The sequence below is a fragment of the Manis pentadactyla genome, chromosome 14 (genome assembly GCF_030020395.1).
Source record: "Manis pentadactyla isolate mManPen7 chromosome 14, mManPen7.hap1, whole genome shotgun sequence".
NCBI classification, from domain to species: Eukaryota; Metazoa; Chordata; class Mammalia; order Pholidota; family Manidae; genus Manis; species Manis pentadactyla.
The window spans coordinates 4,926,623-4,948,660 of record NC_080032.1 but is presented as its reverse complement, the minus strand read 5'-3'; the positions used below and the strand labels follow the sequence as shown (position 1 = coordinate 4,948,660).

General features: G+C 45.3%; 1 protein-coding gene across 8 annotated transcripts in view; it reads right to left on the bottom strand.

Annotated features, from left to right (window-relative positions):
• The window catches only part of CABIN1 (calcineurin binding protein 1), a 157,193-nt gene that overhangs the window by 133,212 nt on the left and 1,943 nt on the right, over positions 1-22,038 (bottom strand). For 7 of the 8 annotated variants that reach the window (XR_008993846.1, XM_057492208.1, XM_057492206.1 and 4 more), the window contains exons 2-8: positions 10,460-10,535; positions 9,834-9,926; positions 8,863-8,976; positions 7,203-7,337; positions 6,207-6,387; positions 2,979-3,108; positions 1,520-1,669 (exon numbers count right to left, since the gene is read on the bottom strand). Coding sequence is in view for 7 of the 8 variants with exons in the window: in XM_057492208.1 (XP_057348191.1) it covers positions 1,520-1,669; positions 2,979-3,108; positions 6,207-6,387; positions 7,203-7,337; positions 8,863-8,976; positions 9,834-9,926; positions 10,460-10,462 (806 nt within the window). In the remaining variant the exon portion in view is untranslated. Of the gene's footprint in view, positions 1-1,519; positions 1,670-2,978; positions 3,109-6,206; positions 6,388-7,202; positions 7,338-8,862; positions 8,977-9,833; positions 9,927-10,459; positions 10,536-20,538; positions 20,558-22,038 lie in introns of those variants that run through there. The other variant, XM_057492204.1, reaches the window with a different exon arrangement.

Genomic DNA, 22,038 nt, shown 5'->3' with positions numbered 1-22,038 from the left:
GCCTACTAGGCACAGAAGAAGCCAGGAGAGAGCAAATTGCGGCCCACAGTCTGTTCTGTGCAGCCCACAAGCTAAGAATGTTTTTCGCATTTGTGAAGGATTATTACACACACACACACAGAGTGTACAACAGAGATGGTTGTACCTGGCCTACAAAGACTAAAGTATTTACCATTTGGTCCTTTACAGGCAAAGTGTGCTGAGCCCTGGAATAGATGGTGGTTATGTCAAGGGCCCCATACCCTCTGCTTCCACAGGGGAATCTCTACCCTCTTCCCTAATACCCCAACCCCATACGTAACTACCAAGCAGCGCTTCTTTCAGCCCAGCCTGTCTTTCTCATGCTTCCATCTGGCTGTCACCCTGCACCAGGGAGGGCAGCCAGGCACTGGCTCACAGCTTCTCTCCTCCAGTCACACTACCTATGTCCTCAGGCCTGCTGCTCCTCACTGCAACGGGCAGGCATCCATGACCCTTCCAAACTCCCACATTTCTTGACTGAGGAGCCCACACTCAGAAGGGATGGCGCTCCTGACCCATGTGATGAAACAGTGGGCAGGGCACTTGATAGGAGTCCAAGAGCAGCCTGAAGAGTGACCTCAACTTCCTGACCATACCGGCACCTGGTGGGACATATCCTGGGAGACTGGCATGTGGAAACAAGCAGTCGCAATGTGGATCAGAGCCAGCACTTCCTAGGCACACTGAGTGCTGGCTCTGAGCTAGCAACCCTCTCGCCCCCGTGCTCCTTTTAGTTATCTCGACAACCCTGCAAGACAGGGATGTTGTTCTTCCTGTTTGTAGAGAGTGGCATGTAGTGTCCCACGCTCACCCCCTAGTGGTGCCAGCCTTGGCCCAGGTCTGTCTGATGCAGGGCAGGAGCTGTGGGCCACTATCTGATGGTGCCTCTGAGTTCAAGTGGGGAAAAGATCACTGCTGCCAAGACATGCTAAATGTAAAGATTCAAGATTTGATGCTGGAATTTTAAAAACAGAAACTGCACACCAGATCTCACTCAAGGGCTAAATTACCCCAACTCCAGCAGGCTACCAATACCAGCCTTCCCATCCTCTCACAGTTCGGGACCCACAAGGGCTGTGCTGAGGCCCATCCTCCAAGGAGCCCTGCGAGACCCTAGAGGGAGAGCACGACCTCAAGACCCAGAGGACCTAGACCTGGAATCCACTCCAGGCGCCCCACTCACCATCTGCCTGCTCTCAACTCAGTTTCCTCCCCTCAAGTGCTTCCCAATGTCAGTTTCCTTTTCTCCTCTTGGCAGGGCAGAACGAGAGGGGCCTTCCAGGAATGGGGCAGGTGGATGGGCTCAAGAAGAGCAACAGCAAAGAGGGACTTAGACAGGGCACACTCAGGAGGCCCGGTGTGCCTCTTGGCAGTCGACAAGCGCACACCTCCAGCCATCTGTCCAGTGTGCACCCAGCCCAGGGCCAGGCCTCAGGGTTTCTCTCCTGTGCAGGGCCCACCGGCTGGCTCTGCAGACCCAGAGAGCTGGGTGACCTACGTGAAGAAGGGGATGGGTTGCACCAGCCGCAGGTCTGGCTCCTTCTCCCGCACAGTCAGCGCTTGCCTCTTCTTCCGCAGCCCCAGGGCCTCGTCTACGATGGCCTGTGTCTCAGCCGCGCTCACTGACACATCATGGATTGACATGTCACTAAAGCATGTAAGACAAGGAGAAATTACAAATTAGAGCCAAGGCTAACATTTTACAGACAGGGATGCAGTTAATACCCTTTAATCTGTATTAATTCTTCCTACAAATAACCACTTTGAGTCTGGCCTCGAAAGGGCAGTAATTAGTGTTCTTGTAGCCACATACACTAGAAATGACTAATACCCTTTGTTCTTTCTACAATTCAAAATCGAACACAGGTTTTCATATGTATTAACAGTATCATAGTAACGTCAGAAAAATAAAATCTTGCTCTCAATTATTTATAGAAAATGTTTAGAGAATTTAACCCACCCTGCTCATCTCCAAATAAGGTCATCAAGACAACTCAGCTCACCCATGTCCGGTGTCTCCGAACTAGAGAAAGGGCAGGGGATCTGAAGCCTGAGCCGTGCCCCCACGGCCACCTCTGCCTGAGGCAGCCCAGGCACTACCTGCCCTCCGCTCCAGACCGTCCCCATGCCTCCCAGCAGGGCTCCACCACAAGGCCACTCACTTATGGACTTCCAAGTTTCGTTTAAGTCTCCAAAGAATATTAGCTCCCTCAGACCAGATACAAAAAAGAGGCACAGATGCCGAGATAAGTAACAACCAATCCCCAGTAGGTGAGCCCAAGGGGCCAGGGAAGTACCAGAGAACAGGGCATCTGATTCAGCTGGAGCTGGGAGGGAGGCAACCAGCATTTGGGAAGCTGCCGAGAGGTAAGCTGGGAGCCAGGGTACAGGGACAGGACAGTGCCCAGTGGGGCCAGGCCTGGAGTCTATCAGGGGCCAGGGGCAGCTGTCCTCCAGGGGATGGAGAGACAGAAGGCAAAGAGGAGACCTAAGCAGGCACAGAGTGTAAAGTTAAAGGACCTGCCGGGTGATGCTCCTGAGCATGAGATTTGTCCTGGAGGCAAACAGGGCATAGACAGGGTCAGGATCATGTTCGGGACACTGAATGTGGGCAGTACTGGGAGCAAGGCCCTGGAAAGGGGAACAGAAAGTGGCAAGAAGACAAGGTGGACAGCAGGCTGCTGCTAGTGTCCAGAGGAGGGCCGGCAGGGCAGAGGGGAAGGAGGGCAACAGACAGCCACGGAAGCACTGCCAAGATTAGGCAGAGCTGAGTAATAAACATGGCTGATCAAAGCCAGTTCCCAGATGGGGGCGCTGCAGTGGGGACAAAGTGCGGGGCTCATCCCCCAGGTCAGAACCTGCAAGAACAAGGGACAAGTGCCTCCTGATATTCACCAACCACATGGTGCCGGAAGAGAAGTGGGGGTCTGACTCGCGTGGGAAGAGGCAGGACCCACCATTTAAGAAACATTCGAAGAGAGTCCTTCCGGAGGCAAGGCTGCTCCTCAAAGATCTTCTCCTTGAGAACGAGCCCTTTGCTGTACCGGCAATCCTTCTCCAAAGCTTTGCAGATGAAGTACAGACATGCTGGCAGGGAAAGAAAGAGGATGACTTCTGAGAGTGCCCTCCAAACTTCTGGCCTTACCAATAACACCAAGAAAATGTCCCCACTTCGGAATCTAAGAAATGCATAGTAAATGATAATGAGGTGCTACTTTGATTCGATCAGGAAAGATTTCTGAAAATAACACAACCCACAGTAGATGGGGCAAACCCAGATGCTGCCAGGATAGATGGCATGACCTTTCTGGAGAACCACAGGTATGACACATGGACCCCTGACCCAGCGATCCACTTCTAGGAGGTGCTAAAAAACCCGCAGGGCCCACAGTGATTATTAACTATCGGCTAACTGGAAAACAACCTTCAAAAATTCAGGAAACCACTCAGTGCCCCACCCTGGGGCCTGGCTAAGGAAGGTCTCTCCAGTCCACACACTAGGATGCTGAGCAGATGCCATGCAGATGCCTGAGGGATGTGCTCATGACCAGAAGAGAGGCCACAAGACGGCATGGGGAAGATGCAAGGCACCAAATGGGCCATACGGTGTGGCGCCATTCATACACACAAAACTAGTTTGTGTTCCTTTAGTTTTCCTGTATTTTCCAATTTTTCTCCTTTTTTGTTGTTTCAAACTGTCCTTGCCACGAAAAGTTATTGTCAGCTATAGAAGACATGTGTGCATCATTCTTGTCAACAAGCCTTCTCAAATCAATGATCTGGAAAGCCTGTGCTGACTCCAGCTCCTCCAGGAGTAGAGACAGTAACACACAAACTAACGCAAAAAAATGGGAGGACATGACTCACGAGGCAGAGCTTCAGTGTGAATCATGAAAGCCTTCAGTGTCCTAAGTGGGAAGAGCCCCTGACCACTGCGACTGCTACGAGTCCCTAACAGGCTCGGTGCTGCTGGGCGCACACGGGAACTGGCACAGACAGCAGAGTGCTGGCCCTGCTCTGCCTAGGCATCGGGACTGCTACCATGCTACTCCTGTCAAGAATGACTGGACAAAGGAGCCAGGGGCAAGGAGGAAGGAAAGCCAGGGCAGAAGCCAAGACCCTTTGGAAGAGAAAAGAAGTGGTACCCTTCTAGAGCACTGTGGTGGACAGAGCAGAGACCACCACAAAGCTCCACAGCGACCACACAACTCAAGGCATGCGAAGGCCTAGCAACCTGTGGGCAGGGAGGGGTCCGTGCAGCCCCAGCACAGCCCAGCAAGCTGCTAACTGCTCAGCGCACACAATCTTCCTGCCTCATGGACAAGGCCATGGTGGCATGAGAGCGGCCATCAGTGCCGCCCAGAGAGGAAGCCAGGGAAGCACCCAGCTGCCTTCAGAAGATGCTCATTCTCAGCAGGCATTCTAGCTGCGCTACACTCTCTCTCCTGCAGGGGGAAGGCCTGAGAAGTCTCAAGGAAACAAGAGGTGGTTGGCAGACGTTACCCTGAGGCGCCCCTGACTATTCAGCTTAAATGCACAAATGCCACTGGGAGGCCATTCAACAAGGTGCTTTAACTTTGGGGTCTAAATGAGTGTATCTACCAGTGCTCTCACAGACCTATGCATCAGTTCATTTCCCCAAACCTATTTTTCAAACAAGGACTTAGGTTTAACGAGCATAACTTGTAATCCAGAGAAGGGTGCAAACTAGATAGCCAGGGACAGAAGACGGAACACAAGGCTGTTCATCTCAAGCTGGCACCCAAGCCAAGGGACAAGCTTCCAGGAAGAGCCCAAATGCCTCTGAAAGCAGCAGCTGTGAGAGCAAAATGGCGCCCCAAGGGAACCATCCCATTCTGCTGGAGAGAAAGAAAATGGGGCAACCAACAAAACAAGTGCCTGTGCGCACCGGAGGGAAACAAGCACATTCACAGCAGCATTATGCAGGGGTCCAAATAACCCAACTGCGCCAGCACAGAACGGTCATACCGTGTAACCACACAGAACAGACAACAGCAATACAAAGGCGTAGTGACTGCCAGGCCCCACACAGGTGTGCTCACGACGGGACAGCCACAGCCGAGGGTGCCAGGCTGAGAAGAGGACACCCCCCCACCTGACTCCACTAGAGGAGGCTTGACCACAGGCAGGCAGATGGCATCTCTAGTGACAAAAGGGAGAAATTAAGGTCACCTCAGGGGGTGTTAATGGCTGCAGCCTGCCTTCTGGGGCTTCACAAACATTCAGCATCTTGACATGTTTCATGTATACAAACTGACTGCACAGACCTCAAACCTGTGCACTTCATTCTGTGTGTATATGTTTACCTCAATTAAAAAGATTTAAAAACTGGCTGTGGAAGACTGGAGATGGGGAAGGGTGAGCAGGGCCTTGTTCTTCTCAACACACTCTGTTCTAGTGCCATCTGTGCTCTAAAAAGGGACAGAGAAAGCCCCTGCAAGTCAGCCTTCCAGGAGAAGCCCTTCAGAGCAGCAAGTGGTCATCAGCATGTCTGTCCTATGAAGAACAGCCGGGCTCTGCACCTTCATGGCAAGCTCAGAGCCCTGGGCTTGCTGTACTCAGCCCTGCTCAGAGTGCCCCTGGAGAGTCACCCTCCACTCTGGCCTCAAGGGGCCGATGCCCATGGGAGGCCCAGAACACCCAATCAGCGTCTGCCTTGGGACCAGCAACATAAGGGGCAGATGTGTTCTCTGCAGAGCAGAGGGCAAGGCCAGAGCCAGGTAGCTGAAGCCACTGGAAGGCAGACTGGGCATCCATCTGGCAGAAAGCATCCCAGTAGCCCTGCTGCTCTGCAAAGGAAGGGGCCACCTCAAGAGGTCCCCAACCACAGACTGGGTTAAGCTGCAGTTGCAAGGCCATCTGTCAGCAAGTTACAGAAACGGGTTGTGGCACAGGACGGGACAATGATAGTATGAAATGAGATAACCGAGGGGAACCCACTCAGAGACCATCCTACTTATTATTACTACAGTGCACTCAATGCATCTCACTTGAGTAAGAAAGAAAGCCAAACAAAGCAGGCATGCAAAACCATCTCCACCTTCCCTGACAGTTGGTCAGAAAGCCCCTCAGTGTTAACTGGCCCCCAACCTACCCAAGCCACTCTCCCTCCTTTGTCCCAAAAACCCAAGCACATGGGAGAAAGCCATCAAAGGCCGACTCACTTGTGTAATCACTGAGGGTGTACAGAACAGTGATGAGGTTGTCCAGGCAGGGCCAGTGGTCAGGATTGCACCGCAGCCCTTCTTCAAAAGCATGGCGAGCCAGGGGCACCCGGACGAGCCTCAGGGCTACGTGTCCGATTTTGTACCAGAGGTTGACATCCGTGGAGTCCAGCATGACTGCCTGGAGGCAGCACAAGCAGAGGGCACCCACACTCAGCTGGCTCTCCTGCTGAGCAGGAGCCCACGGTGATGGGAGGGCCCAGCACCAGCCCAGCCATTCAAACTACCCAGGGAAAATGGCAAACAGAAGTTACATGGACCGACTTACCTAATTCAGAACATTTTCCTGACATATTTTGTCACTCTAAACATATGTATTCCTTACACATTTGGGAGGTAAAAGAAGTGGAAGGAAGTACAATTAAAAGTAAATAGAGGGATTCTAGAAAGGTTACGGCCTCGAGGCAGCCTTTGGTTCGTATTCCTGCCCCCACACTGACTAGCAGAGTGATCCTGAGCCCCAGTCTCCTCGTGAAGACACCTACCTTGCAAGATGGCATGAGGATTAGCACAGTGTCTGGCACATCAGAGGTGCCCACAGAGATGGTGATGGTAGTATAGAAATAATGGCAATACTACAATGAACAGGCTCGGAGGGGGGCCAGGGGTCAGGCTCTATTCTTAGCACTTGTATATGTACCAACGCATTTCTTTTTCACAACCACCTTCTTTCCTATTACTGTATTGGTGTGGACCTAGAGGCCCAGAGAAATTAAGCAACTCGCCAACGGTCACGTGCCCTGAGTGGCAGAAGAAGAATGCACACACAGGCCCCTACTCTCCAGGCCACCTGAACTCACTACTGTCACCCACTAACCAGGGCCTCGGGCACTACAGCTTGGCGACACACCACTACAGCCAACAAGACCACAGCCTCACCCCTCCCCCAAGGGCTCTCAAACACGCAGAGGCAGCCAAGCATCGCCAAGACTGTACCTCCAAGTAGAATCCCATGGCTGTCTCCAGGTCCTCTCGCTGGGCTGCCAGCTGGGCCAGGTTCTTATACGTGGAATATTTCAGCATCAGCCCAGGGTGTTTCAACCCCTCTTTCTCATCACCCGACGAAACTGCCTGTGAACAAAGACAGAGAAGCAGAAGTGACACCTAGGCCCTGAAGCCTCAGTAGGACACCCAGCCCCAGGCTGGCCTCTGCGGCAAGCCCTTGAGGCAGCCTGGTGCCACCCTCCAAGGAACAATGAAACCCCTCCAGCTCTGAGAAGACAGAAGAAAGGCCAGACCACCATGAGGCAGTGTGCAGGCAGTCAACACCAAAAGTGAAAAGGGAACCCTCCCCATCGCTACTGCCGTGCCTGAGAGTTCAAGCCGGGAGCCTCCTGTCAGTGTCAGGCCTACCCAGCAACAACTCTGTTCTTAGACTGCCAGCTTGGTGCTGTGTTCACCTGCTCACATCTGTGAGTCTGTGAGGTGAACTCCACCATGGGCTGAGAGGAAGACCCACTCCTAAAACATGCCCAGCATGTAAGTGGAATATAGTCGTTTTCCCTCTCTAGGCCCTCGCTTACTTCCTACTAATTGGGGAGGAGGGTCACAGTTCCCACAGCCATAACTCCAAGACACCATGACTAGCACCAAAGAATCTCGACAATCTATACAACAGGGCATATGAGTGAGACATCTGGAGTGAGAGAAGGGACAGACATTTTCTGCTGACAATTAGAACTCAGTTCACATTCTGCCTCCTCAGTGGTAGAAACTATCGGGGAGTGGGACTTGAGATACAGTGTCTGCCTCCCTAGAGTTGTAGGAGACTGCTTAACTGAAGGACTCTGTTTCAGAAAATGCTCATTGACAGTCTGTCTGCTTCCCCACTGCACACCATCTCTATGCTTGCTGTTTGGATACTTGAAAACAAAAGGCTTTTCTCCTAATGAAATACAATTCTTTCTTAAATCGATTTCAGATCGAGACCCATCCCCATACCTCCAGGTGACTTCTCCAGGGCCGAGCCAACTCAGGCTTAACTCATTCACCACCAGCATGACCCCAGTGGTGAGTCCCAGTCCTGACCTTCCTGCGGTCTACACCACACCCTGTGCTCTCAGTGTGGCTCTGTGGTGTTTGCCCAGGCCTTTCCTCTGTTTTCCAAAAGCCCTTGGTGCTCACTGAGCTCATAAGCTATCACCCAAATGGCATTTGCCAAAATGCTGCCAATGGGATCATTAGGTATCAGAAAACCAAGAGCTCCAATCCTGGCTCTAATGCTTCATTCACTGGGTGGTTTTGAGCCATCAACACCTCACTAAGCCTCCACTCCCACAACTGTAAAATGGGGATAATACACCCCCCCACCACACACACACCCCTACTCGGCAGAGTGGTTGTGAAGATGAAGTACTAATAATAGCTGACACTTACGGAGCTCCTACTACACACCAAGAACCATTCTATGTGTTTCACTAGATTTACTCAACCCTCACAGCAACCCAGTGAGGCTGACACTCTACAGGTGGGGAAGCCGAGGGGCAGAGAGAGGAAATAACATGTCTAAGACTACCCAACCAAGAGGTGGGAAGGCAGAGGTCAGACCCAGGCTGCCTGGTTCTAGGGCCCGCCGTCTGGACTGCTGGCAGCTCACCTCTCGCAGCAGGCGTGCCTCCAGGAGCTCGTGGTAGGCCTTGGCAGACTCCTCAAACCGGTCATGCTTCTGCAGATCCAGGGCCTTGTGATACAAGGCAAAAGCCTCTGCTTCCTGTGAACCAAGACAGGAGATGTTTTCAGCCAGTGCAAAGGTTTGTCTCTTTCAAGCCAAAAGTATGTGTAGGGTGGGGGGTTGGCTATAGTCAAGACCACGTTAACTGTCAGCTGTACCCTCTATAGTGGAAATAATCCTAACACCCCAACCTCCCAGGATCTCAACCCTGGGAAAAGAACCCCTCAGGAGCCCCCCAGGGAGATGTGAACAACCAGGCTCAACTGAGTCTAAGCAACAGCAAAAACACAGAGACCCAGGGCACACAGTCAGAGTAATACCAAGGTTATGAGCCCACCTGGCCCTTTCTGGGTAAAGCCAGGAGAGTGGCCAGAAAGCCAGCGACCCCTAAAGGATATGGATGGTTTCCAGTGCTTTCTACCCACCACTGTGCCCTAGCCTAATAACTGCCGGGGAGGGTGACAACCTCCTCTGGGACAAAGCAGGCACTGGGCAGGCCAAGACCCACTGACATTCCTTGAGGACCAGACACCTCTGACTAGCAGACCTTTGAGAGGGTTCCAGACTGTCCTGGTTTCTCCTGTGATGGGGGAGGTGAAACAAAGACAGGAGCAAACACTTGCACTAAGGCAGGACATGGGTGGAGAGATAAGGAAGGCAGGCAGGCTGAAACAGAAGTGATACCAGGCCTCGTGATGGGAAAAAACAAGACTCCAAAGAGCGTAAGTCAAATCTGGCACCCCCACTGACCTTCAGCAACGCGCAGACAAGGCAGCTCCCCTCAGGAGCCTCCTCACACTGGAACACGAGGACAAGGCATTGGGGAAAAAATGAGGCACCAGCTACAGAAAGGAGGATCTAGGTCTGCCTACAAAGGATGACTATGGATCACATACCTGGGCCTCCTTAGTCTGTGTTTTGTGACTTTTAAAGCTTCCTTCATGATCATCCTCAACAGTGGAGCTGGCATTTAAGGCTGCAATTCGAATCTAGAAACAGGGGTTTGAGGGAAGAGGACAGTTGCTTTTAGTTGAGATGTCACTAGTCTCTTTAATAACTGACGATGAATACAACCCTGGTCCGGTCCGCAATCTATTCCACCTGGAACAAGCAGCCACAGCCCACTCAGAATGTGCAGATGACAACAAATGGTAACTGAGGAAAGAAATGAAGACCAGAACACGTCTAGGAGGACCACGCCAGTCTGTTCGGGTACTGTCCATTGCAAAAGGGACAGGCTGGGGACAGCCAGCAGTGGCCCACCACAGCAGGAGGCGGAGGCATCAGAGTAACCCATTCCAACTACCCTGCTACCTCTACCTCCTAGCAGTTACCTCTACCTCCCTCCACTTCAGCAGAAGGTCAGGCATCCCACCCATGAATGTGCCATCAGCTCTCCCAGGAGGAAGGCTGCCCCATAATGAGAGCCTTCGGGGACCACCCAGGAAAATGCCCCTCACCCCCAGAAGTGAAGTAACAAAATACACTGATGCCAGCAAAACAGGCAAGCATCAGTCCTTACCATACTCAGAGAGCTTCAGCGCTGCTGCTGAGCACCGCGTCCCATCACTGGCAGGGACTATGCCAGTCCACCAGTCCTGGACAGAGAAGAGCAGAGACTGAGAGAGGGCCCATGAAGAGTCCGGAACATCACAGGGCCAGGGACCCACCAGGAAACACTCCCCACACCCATGGGCTTCTCCAGCTCTAGGCAGACAGGCTGGTGAGCAACTTCCTCAGGATGGCTGGGTGGTCTGTCACCCAGGGTGCCTCTCAGTCCCTTGGCCAGAGCATCTGTCCTTTCCCAGCAAGGTACCAGGCACCAGAGACACAGGAGAGTGAGACCAACCCCTGCCCCCAGGGCTCACTACTCAGCACAGGCAATAAACCTATAAACACTTTTCAGAAGTTGAATGAAAGAAAGAAACAGCATCATCTAAAGGTAGAGAACAACTCACCAAAGGATCAAGGAAGCCCAGGTGTTAAGCTTTGAGGAAAGGACAGCACTGCAGTGGCGGGTGGTGAACAGAGGCAGGGAGTGTGTGGGACGATGGAGAAACGGGAATAAGTGAGAGCCAACAGTGCCCGCTGCGCGGCCTCAGAGTGGGCAGGAAGGGTGCAAGAGTGCCAGGCCAGGGGATTGAGAACTCAAGTCTATAGGCAACAGGGAAGCCATTCTGAGTTTTCAGGGTAATGAAACTTAGAAGGATAAAGGAAAAAAAATTAGAGGTAGTAAGACCAGCCTGAAGTTTGCGAAAAATGACAGAATTGGTAAGGATGTGGAGAAATCAGAATCTCATACATTACTGATGGGAATGTTAAGTGGGGCAGCTGCTGTGCAAACCAGTCTGACAGTTGCTTAAAATGTTAAACACAGAGTTACTATATGACCCAGAATTCCACTCCTCGGTATCTACCCAAGAGAAATGAAAGCATATTCTCCACGAACACTTGTTTGTGAATATTCATAGCAGCATTATTCACAACAGCTTAAAGGTGGAAACACAAGTGTATGTCAATTGATGAATGGATAAATAAAATACAGTATGGCCACATGGTGGATTATTATTAAGTCATAAAATAAAGTACTGACACATGGTACGACAGGGATGAACCTTGAAAACATTATGCTAAGTGAGAGAAGCCAGTCACAGAAGGCATACAGTCTGATTCCATGTATATGAAATGTCCAGATTAGACAAATCTATAGAGACAGAAAGTATTAGTGGACTTGAGAAAGAGGGACGAATGGGGAATGACTGCTAAGGCGTACAGGGTTCCTTTACGAAAATGTTCTAAAACTGATCGTGATGATGGTTACACAGCTCTGCAAATACACTGGAAACCACTGACTTGTATACCTCACACTGGTAAACTGTATGATACGTGAATTATGTGCTGTTATTAAACAAAGATATGCCAGAAGCCCAGACGGACAGTAGCAGTGGGGATGAGGGGACATATTCCAGGAGGCAGACCCACAGGACGGGCACCTGTGAAGCTGGACGGAGCAGCAGGGGTTCCGGCCTAAAGGGCTGAGCTGGGATGGTAAGGGAGCACCACCAAACAAGCCAGGGAGGACAGAAGAAGCCAGAAAGAGCCCAGCGGAGAGACGGGCAGAAGGCCTGGAAGGGCCCAGAAGGAGCCTTGGCAGACAGACTGAACACATGCTACATTTATATACAATACAATGACCACTACTACCGCCAACAGCACTAACAGCCATGATGGACTTCCACACAGGCTCTGAGGTCTCTGAGGGTTTTTACAAGAAGGAAGTAGGCTTTTTCCCAGACAAGGAAGTCTCAAATCTCCCTTAGGCTGACAGCTATTTTATCTCCTAGTTTCTACATAAAGAAAAGAAGAATGCTGGCGATGAAGTGTGGAAACTGCTACTGCTCCATAAGCTATGCCGTGATGGACTCTGACCACCAAACAGTGTGGGGGAAAAAAATGGTAAAAGTAGAAACAATAGCATTAAAACCCTGCATCTAGGCTACTATTTAAACACACATGCACAGAAAATAACAAGTGTTAGCAAGGATATAGAGAAATCAGAGCCTTCATGCACTGCCAGTGGAAATGTAAAATGGTGCAGCTCCTGTGGAAAACAGGCCAACGGTTCCTCAAAAAATTAAACATAAAGTTACCATATGACCCAGCAATTCCACTTCTAGGTATATGCCCAAAAAACCCTGAAAGCAGGGGTAAAGAGTGCGGGAGAGAAGTCAAAGGGTAGTGCTGACACCTAACCACAAGCCTGTCCACCTGCTCTCCGCACGGTAGGTGCTAGCTCCAGGTTCCGGCAAGTCTCCCCAGATGCCATCTGAATCCTCACTGGAGAGAAAAACACAAGGAGGACCCAGGGACAACGGAGAGATCAGGCTTCTGTGCGGTGGGAGCAGGATCCTTGTGCATGGGTAGGAGAGCATCAGTACAGCTCTCATACCCAAGGACGACCTACTCCCCAAGGAAGAGAGCTCACCTGCTTCCTGCCTTCGCAGCACATTGCAGAAAGGCACTGAACAACCACAGGGACTATGCAAGGTGGGCCTGCGCCTTCCCCCAGCTTCATGTTCCCCAGGACCAGCTGGGTTCAGGTTCAGCCTCAGAGCTGACAGGAGATACTCCCTTATGATAGACTGGAAGAATGACCAGCCAAGGCAGAGGAAACACAGTGAGCTCCAAGTAGGGAGAGGGGTTTCTGGCTTTACATGGTGCCCAAGTCCCTGTCCACCCTTCCACCTGCTTGTCTCCATAAAGCAGATGCCTCAACTGCTCAAAACAAGATACTACAACAACCCAAGCAGTTTTGAACAGAAAAAAGTTAGAAGAAACACACTACCCAATTTTAAGACTTACAATAAAGCTGCAATAATCCAGACAGGGTGTTAGTGAAGGGATAGAACAATTAAACAAAATAGAGAATCCAAAATAGACCCAAATAAATATGGCCAGTTGATCACCCACAACAGTGCAAAGGAAATTCAATTATACAAGAATGAAAAGGAAAGCTACAGACTAAAAGAAAATAACTGCAAATCACAGATACAACAAAGGACTTACATCCAAAATATATACAGAACCCTAAAAACTCACCAGTAAGAAAAATCAGTTGACACAAAACAGCAGTGTGGGAAACTCTAGGAGTCAATTCCTCGACCACAACAAAACAAAAAATATCAGAATCAACTATTTCATACTCTGGAACCTGACCAGACACTTAAACAACCAGAGTGGTGCTTGGTGAAGACAGAAGCTGCTGATCTTGGGTAAGAGAATGACAGGTACAAACCAGCCACCATCCCCTTCCTGCCCCACCATGGTGACAGTGAGGAGACCCCACGTTCCTGGAGCAGCCAGCTTCTGCCAGGATGGGCAGTAGGGGTTTGCTCTCCATAAGTCTGGGGTGTGCACTCTGGTTGGTCTGGAGGGCCCCTGTGGGAGCAGGGTAGACACTGGCCTTGGCTGTGGCCCTGTGAGGGCCACAGTGGTTTTCACAGGTGGCGTCTATTGGAAGATTTAAAGGGAAAAGAACACCTTGTTACCCCCTTTTGGAGCCACACATGTAAGGAAATCTTCGTGAGGTCACTAACTAACCAAAAATAATGGAACAGAATCAACAGTGACCACACACAACAAAGAATACATTTTGCAAAAATAGCTCAGAAAACTCAAAAATGGACAGTGCAGCCCTCAACAGGCAGGAAAACTTCAGCAATCCCTGGGGAGTGAGGGAACCTGATTTCCAGAGTTACATTATGATACTTAGAATGTACAATTCTCAACAAGAAATCCAAAACACTAAAAGAAACAGCAAAGTATAGCTCCTCAGAGGATAAACAAAATTTGAGAGAAACCATCCCTAAGGAACCCAGACATTTGAATTATTTGTCAAAAATGTTAATCCAACTGCCCTAAATATGCTTCATCAGCTATAGGAAACCCTGGGCGAAGTACTAAAGGAAATCAGGAAAACAATGTACGAACAAAATGGAAACATCAATAATGAGACAGAAATTATAAAAAGGAATCAAACAGAGAAATCTGGAGCTGAAAAGTACCATAACTGAAATGAAAAATTCGCTAGAAGGGCTCAACAACAGATTTAAGCAGATAGAAGAAAGAATCGGCAAACCTGAAGGGAAGGCAATCAAAATCGTCCAGCCAAAGGGGCAGAAGAAAAAATAAAGAAGAAAAATTGACAGAGCCTGAGCGACATATAGGAAAAGACCTAAAGGACCAACATTGGCGTCAGAGGTGTAATGCCTCATACCAAGCTTTCATTGCCAAGGCATCCATTTCAGACATCCTGAATAACCATGTTGCTAGCTGTATGAGAGCTGCAAGCAAGACAACTAGGTAAGAATCCTGGCCACTCCACCCATTACGTTCCCCCGCTCGGAAGCCCTGGGTAACCTAGATAACTGACTGCTGGAGTGACCCCAACTTTCCCTTCCTATGCCCTAATCCCCACTCTTATGTTTTAAATTCACCAATAAAGAGTGAACTTGTAAAACCCTAGGCCCCCACCCTTAGACTTCAAAAAGGCCAGGGTCCAAACTCCCTCCCTCTCTCTACCCAGCCTTACTATGTGGCCCTCAGATACGTCATGTACTCTCTAGGACCTGTAAGTAATAAATCTTGTTCTGCAAAGTTCCCTGACAGTTTTTGCTTAAGTGCATCTTGAAATCATAAGAACTACAAGGGCCAATCGAGCTGCAACACAGGCTCTGCTTGGGGGGAAATGTCTGTGGGGGCTCACCACAAACAGCCCAGGCACCCATGCCAGGGCCTCAGGCACTCCTAGCAAATAATAAGGCTACCAACAGGGGGAGACCAACAGAACAATAGGAGTCTTAGGAGAAGAGAGAAATGGGCAAAAGAAAGTATTTTAAGGACAATAACTAAAACAAATCCAATGAAAGCTATGAATATAGACATCCAAGAAGCTCAACGAATTTCAAGCAGAAACACACTGAGAAACATTACTACCAATTATCAAAATCCAAAGAGAATCTTGAAAGCAGCAAGGAGCAACCTTTTCAAAGAAAACATAAGGGAAAATCTTCATGACCTTTGATTTGGCAGTTGTTTCTTGTATGACATCTAAAGCACAGGCAATAAGGTAAAGAAAGACAAATACCGAAAGATATCACTAATTTGGAGTATAAAAACAAAGCAAAACAGAAGGAACAAAATGGCAGTAGACTCACAGACACGGAGACTGGACTAGTGGTTACGGGGAGGGGTGGAGGGGCTGGAGACAGGGGCAAGGGGATTAAGAGGCACAATAATCTGCAATCACATTGTAGGTTGGTCATGGGGACGGTAGTACAGCACGAAGAATACAATTAATGGTTCCACACATCTTACTATGTTGATGGACAGTGACTGCACTGGAGGAGATAAGGACTTAATAATATGGGTAAATCACTGTGTGTGTATTTGAAACCAACATAAGATTGTATATCAGTGATACTTTAATAAATACATACATACATACATACATACATACATAAAGTACAGGCAATAAAAGAAAAAATAAACTGGACTTCTACAAAATTTAAAACTTATGCAAAGGACACTATCAAAAGAGTGAAAAGAACCCACAGAATATAAGAAAATATTAGTAAATCATATATCTGATAAGAAACTAATGTCTAGAATACATAAAGAACTTCTACAACTCAAAAACAAAAAGACAACACAATTTTTAAATGGGCAAAGGCTTTCAAGACACTTCTCCAAAGCAAATAAGCAAATGCCAATAAGCACAAGACAAGATGTTCAACATCATTAGTCATTAGGAAATCAAATGCAAATCAAAACCACAATGAGATACCACTTCATGCCCACTAGGATGGCTAATATAAAAAAAAAGGAAAATAACAAATGTTGACAAGGATTAGAGACACTGGAACCCTCATGCCCTGCTGGTGGGAATGGCGCAGCCACTGTGGAAAACAGTTTGGCAGTTCCTCAAAAAGTTGAACACAGAACTGTCATCTGATCCAGCAGTTCCACTCTGAGGTAATTATGCACAAGAACTGAAAACAGGGACTCAACCAGATGCTTGTACACCTGTGCTCATTAATAATAACCAAGAGATGGAAACAACCCCAATGTCCAGCAACAGATGAATTGATAAACAAAATGTGGTATACACATAAAATAGAATACTATTTAGCCATAAAAAGGAATAAAATTCTGATACGTGCTACAACATGATGAACCTTGAAAACATTATGTTAAGTGAAATAAGCCATTCACAAAATGACAAATACTTGTGATTCCATGTGTATGAGGTACCTAGAGTAGTCGAATTCATAGAGACAGAAAATAAAAGTAGAGGTTATCAGGGTCTGGAAGGAGGAGGGAACAGAAGTTATTGCCTAATGGGAATAGTTTCTACTTCAGACAATGAAAATTTTCAGGAACTAGATAACGACAGTTATACAATATTTTGAACGTACTTAATGCCACTAAATTGTACATTTTCAATGGTCAAAATGGTAAATTTTATGTTATGTATATTTTACAATTTAAGAAAAAAAACCAATTAAACATTGAGCAAGACTTAAACAGATACCTCACCAAAGAAGATATATAAATTGCAGGTAACATTAAAGATGTTCAGTATCAGTCATTAGAGATGTACAAATTAGAACCACAGTGAGATACTACTACGCACCTATTAGAATAACCAATTTTTAAAAAATAATTGATAATGGCAAGTCCCAGGGAGGATACAGAGCAACTGAACTCTCATACATTGCTGATAGGAATGCAAAATGGCACAAAGATGCTGGAAAACAATTTCTTACAAAGTTAAACACACATCGTATGACACAGCAATCTCACTCCTAACTATTTACCCTAGAGAAATGTTCACACAAAACCTATATGTAAATGTTTATAGCAGCTCCATTCAAATTACAAAAAGCCAGGAACAAACCAAATATCATTCAATATGTGAATGGATAAACTGCTGTGATACACCAAACCAAGGAAACTGCTCACTAAGAATTCTACTTACACATGGGCATACCACTAACAATTAAAAGGAACAAACAACTGATATATGTAAAAGCTGGAGGAAGCTCAAAGGCCCTGTGAAAGAGGTCAGTCTCAAAGCCAATCTCAAAAGAAAAAATAAACTGGACTTCTACAGAATTTAAAACTTTTATGCAAAGGACACTATCAAAAGAGTGAAAAGAACCCACAGAAAGGATGCATACTGTATGCTTTTCCATTTACATGACATTCTTGGAGAGACAAAACTACGACGATAGAGAACATATCAGTGGTAGCCAGGGGTAAGGGAGGGGAGGATGTCTACAAAGGGGTAACAAAAGGCATTTTTGGGGTAATGAAACTGTTCTGTATACTGATGGTGGTAATGGTTACCCAAATCTATACATGTGTTAAAAGTCACAGAAATGTACACTCCAAAATAGGTCAAATAATTTAACTTACTGAATTAAATGTAACAGATATAAAAATATTTTAATAAAAATAAACACAATTTTTTAAAAGAATACAGGGGAGCAATCTGGCTATCAAAGTATAATTCAAGCCCACAAGTACTAAATGTGACAAAAGGTACAATTCACACTGATCATATAACACCTAAGAATATATGCCAATAACACAGCAACCAACTTTAAGAAATAAAAACCACAAAAGAGGCAAGGACACATAAACAGAAACACATTAATAAGATGAGACTTTCATTCACCACTCTCAGTAAAAGACAGATCAAGTGGATGGAAGATCTAAACAACAAAACGAACATAGGAGGCCTTCCAGATGAACATCAAACTCTACGCCTTGATAATAGAGACTACGTATTCTTCTCTAGTGCTCACAGCACACAGCACACTTACCAAAAAAAGCTAATATATTAGGTCACAAAGAAAATACCTTCTATAATAAAGATATTAAAACAACACACTCTGATTACGATACATTAAAACTAAAAGTTACTAACATCAACACCAACAAAAGAAAAAGGAAAAAGCTAACCTTTTCAAAGAATATTGCTTCTCTCTCACTTACCAACTTTACATTTCCCTGTATGGCCCCGGAAGATGACTGGATAGCCAGAGACGGGTAAGATTCCTCAAGGGAGGAACAACCTGAAACAGGCACAGTCGCAGGGGGGCCATCAGGTGAGAAATTGGGGATCAACAGAGGTGAGGCTTAGAACCTCACCCCCCGTTTTGAGAGAAATCTTCTGCATCCGTGGATGTTTTGTTGCCCTTGTCTAGCTTGGATTAATACTTAGTCTATAGGCACAGACCTGATCATCTACATTTGCCCTCTTACAGCACTAAATTATGTTTTCTACCTTTATCTTGCATCTACCTACCACTTCAGCATTTAATTAAAAATAATAATAATAATAATAAGGGAGAAATGTGGGATTCACATATAAATCAAGTATAAAAATCAAATGAATAACCATATCTGACTTGATTGTTTATAGTTCATGATGTGTGATCAAAACCGAAAGTTTCTGTGATATAACTGCCCTTGCACTGTTCACCACATAAGTAAGAACTTATTCACTATGTAAGCACTTGTTCACCATGTAAGAACTTGTTTGTTATGCTTCAGAAGATTGGAGACTGTTGAGAATTAGGCTTGGGGTTGATGAATGATTGTGCATTGAGTCCCCTATACAGAATTTTATTGTTGTTAACAACCATTTGATCAATAAATATGAGAGATGCCCTCTCAAAAAAATAAAATAAAATAAAATAAAGTTAAAAAAAAGAAAAAGGAACATGCTTCTATCTAAAAATTTAAGAACCTCCTATTAAACAACTTCTAGACGAAAGGAAATGCAACTAAAATTGGAAAAACATGAAGAAATACTAACAATGAAAATACATACCACATGTGTGAAAACACAATGGAATCATCGAAGGCGGAAAAAATCATATTGTCTCCATAAAGAAAAAGCCTTTCAGTAAAGCGCAGAGAAGACAAGTAATGAGTCTACAGCATCTTATTACGCTGGTAGACAGTGACTACAATGGGGGGTGAATGTTGAAACCACAGTGTTGTGCATGTGAAACCTTCATAAGATTGCACATCAGTGATACTTTAATTTTTAAAAAATTAATGTGGAAAACAAAAAAGCCTTTGACAAATTCAATACCCATTGTGATTAAAAACATTCAAGAAAATAGTAATTTCAGGATACCTTCTTAACATAGTAAAATATATATACCTTAGTCCTAAAACCAAAATCTTATTTAATGGAGAAACACTAGAGGCATATCCATTAATATGAGTAACAGAGCAAGGATGTCCATTATGTCTGCTACTATCCACCGTTGTATTAGGATTACTAGCAATGCAATTAGAAAAGAAAAGCCAATTAAAGGTCTAAGAATGGGTAAAGAAGTAACTATCCTTAATTGCAGGTAATATGATAGAATACCTGGAAAACCCTAAAATCAATGATAAAAATTTTATTTATAATAAAAGAACTCAGTGAAGTAACATGATATAAAATTAACATTCAAAAATCAATATCCTTCACATACAGTAAACAGAAGACATAATGGTAAAGAAAAATCCTGTTTGCAATAGCAACACAATGATTAAATATTTAGGATTAAAGTTAACAAGAAATGTGCAACTTATGCAAAGAAAATTTTAAAACACTACCAAAATTGGTAGTGTTTTTTAAATTTGAATGAATGGAAAAGATGACTTCTGTTCTTGGACAGGACTCAACATTATAAAGATGTCAGTTCTCCCTAAGTTAATTTAAATTAAATACAATCCTAATAAAATACCAACAAGACACTGAACAAGTTGATACTAAAGTCCATAAGAAAAAAACTACATATAAGAATAGCTAGGACACAGTGAAAAAGAAAAGAGCCCTACCAGACACTAAAATATACTATATAATGCCTTAATAATTTTAAAACAGTCATAGACAAAGAGACCAGGTCAAGTATATGGGATTAAAATATGGCAAAGGTGGCATCTCAAATCACTGGGAACAAGATGAACTTTGTAATAAGTGATGCTGGGACAAATTGGTAACCATTTAGAAAAAGAACATTAGGTCCTTACCGCACACCATATATATAAATTCCAAATGTGTCAGAGATCTAAATGAAAAAAAGAAATGAAACCATATAAATACCAGAAGAAAATATGGATAAATTCCTTTTTAACAATATATAGGGAAAAGCTTTCTCACTACGATTTCAAGTCCAGAGGCAGTAAAAGAAAAGATTGATAAACTACATAAAAATGTTTTAAATTTGCACGACAAAAAATCAACACAAGCAAAAAGAACAAAACTAAGCAAGTGGGACTACATTAAACTAAAAAGCTTCTGCACAGCAAAAAACAAAACAAAACAAAACAAAACAAAAACACACAAAGATCAACAACGTGAAAAAACAATCTATGGAATAGTAAAAATATTTGCAAATGAGTTACCTGCTAAAGGGTTAATACTCAAAATATGTAAGAACTCGTAGAACTCAACAGTAAAAAAAAAAAAACACAAATAATCCAATTTTAAAATGGGCAAAAAACCTGATTAGACATTTTTCCAAAGAAGATAGACAAATGAATGGCCAATAGGCACAACATGGAAATGCAAACCAAAATCACAGTATCACCTCATGTCTGTTAGAATAGTTATCATCAAAAAGATGAGAGATAAATACTGGTAAGGACGTGGAGAAAAAAGAATACTTGTGCACTGTTGGTGAGATTGTGAATTGGAACAGACCCTATGGGAAATAGTATGGAGGTTCCTCAAAAAATAAAAAATGGAACTATTACATGATCCAGCAATTCTACTTTGGGGAATGTATCTAAAGGAAACAGAAACACTATGTTGAAGAGATATCTGCATCCCCCCATTCACAGAAGCATTATTTACAACTCAAGACATGGAAACAACCTAAGTGTCCACTGATGGATAAAAGGATAAAGAAGTTGTGTATGTACACAATGAAATATTATTCAGCCAGAAAAAAGAAAGAAATCCTGCCATTGCATAGAACATGAATGGAATTTTAGGGCATTATGCTAAGAGAAATGAGTCAGACAGAGACTGCAAGGTCTCACATGTGAAATATAAAGAAACCAAATTCACAGGAAATGAGATCAGATTTGGGAGAGGGAGGGTGGGTATTTGGGGGAGGGAAGGTGGATAAAGGTGGTCAAAAGGTACAAACTTCCAGTTGTAAGTATGAGGGATGTATGTACATGATGACTATAGTTGACACTGCTGTATTGTGAATTTGAAAGTTGTTGAGAGTAGATTTTGAGTTCTCATCACAAGGAAAAAACTTTTTTTAAATCTATATAAAATGACAGATGACTAAACTTCTTATGGCAGTCATTTCACAATACATGTAAGTCAAATCATTATGCTGTATACCTTAAACCTACACAGTACTTTGTCAGTCAATTATATCTCAATAAAACTGGAAACATTTTTAATTAGAAAGACAACAAAATCAGAAAGTCAAAAGACAATTCCTCAACTGGGAGAAAATATCACGAAGTTAATATTCCTAATATATAAAGAGCTTTTAAAAACTGAGGGAC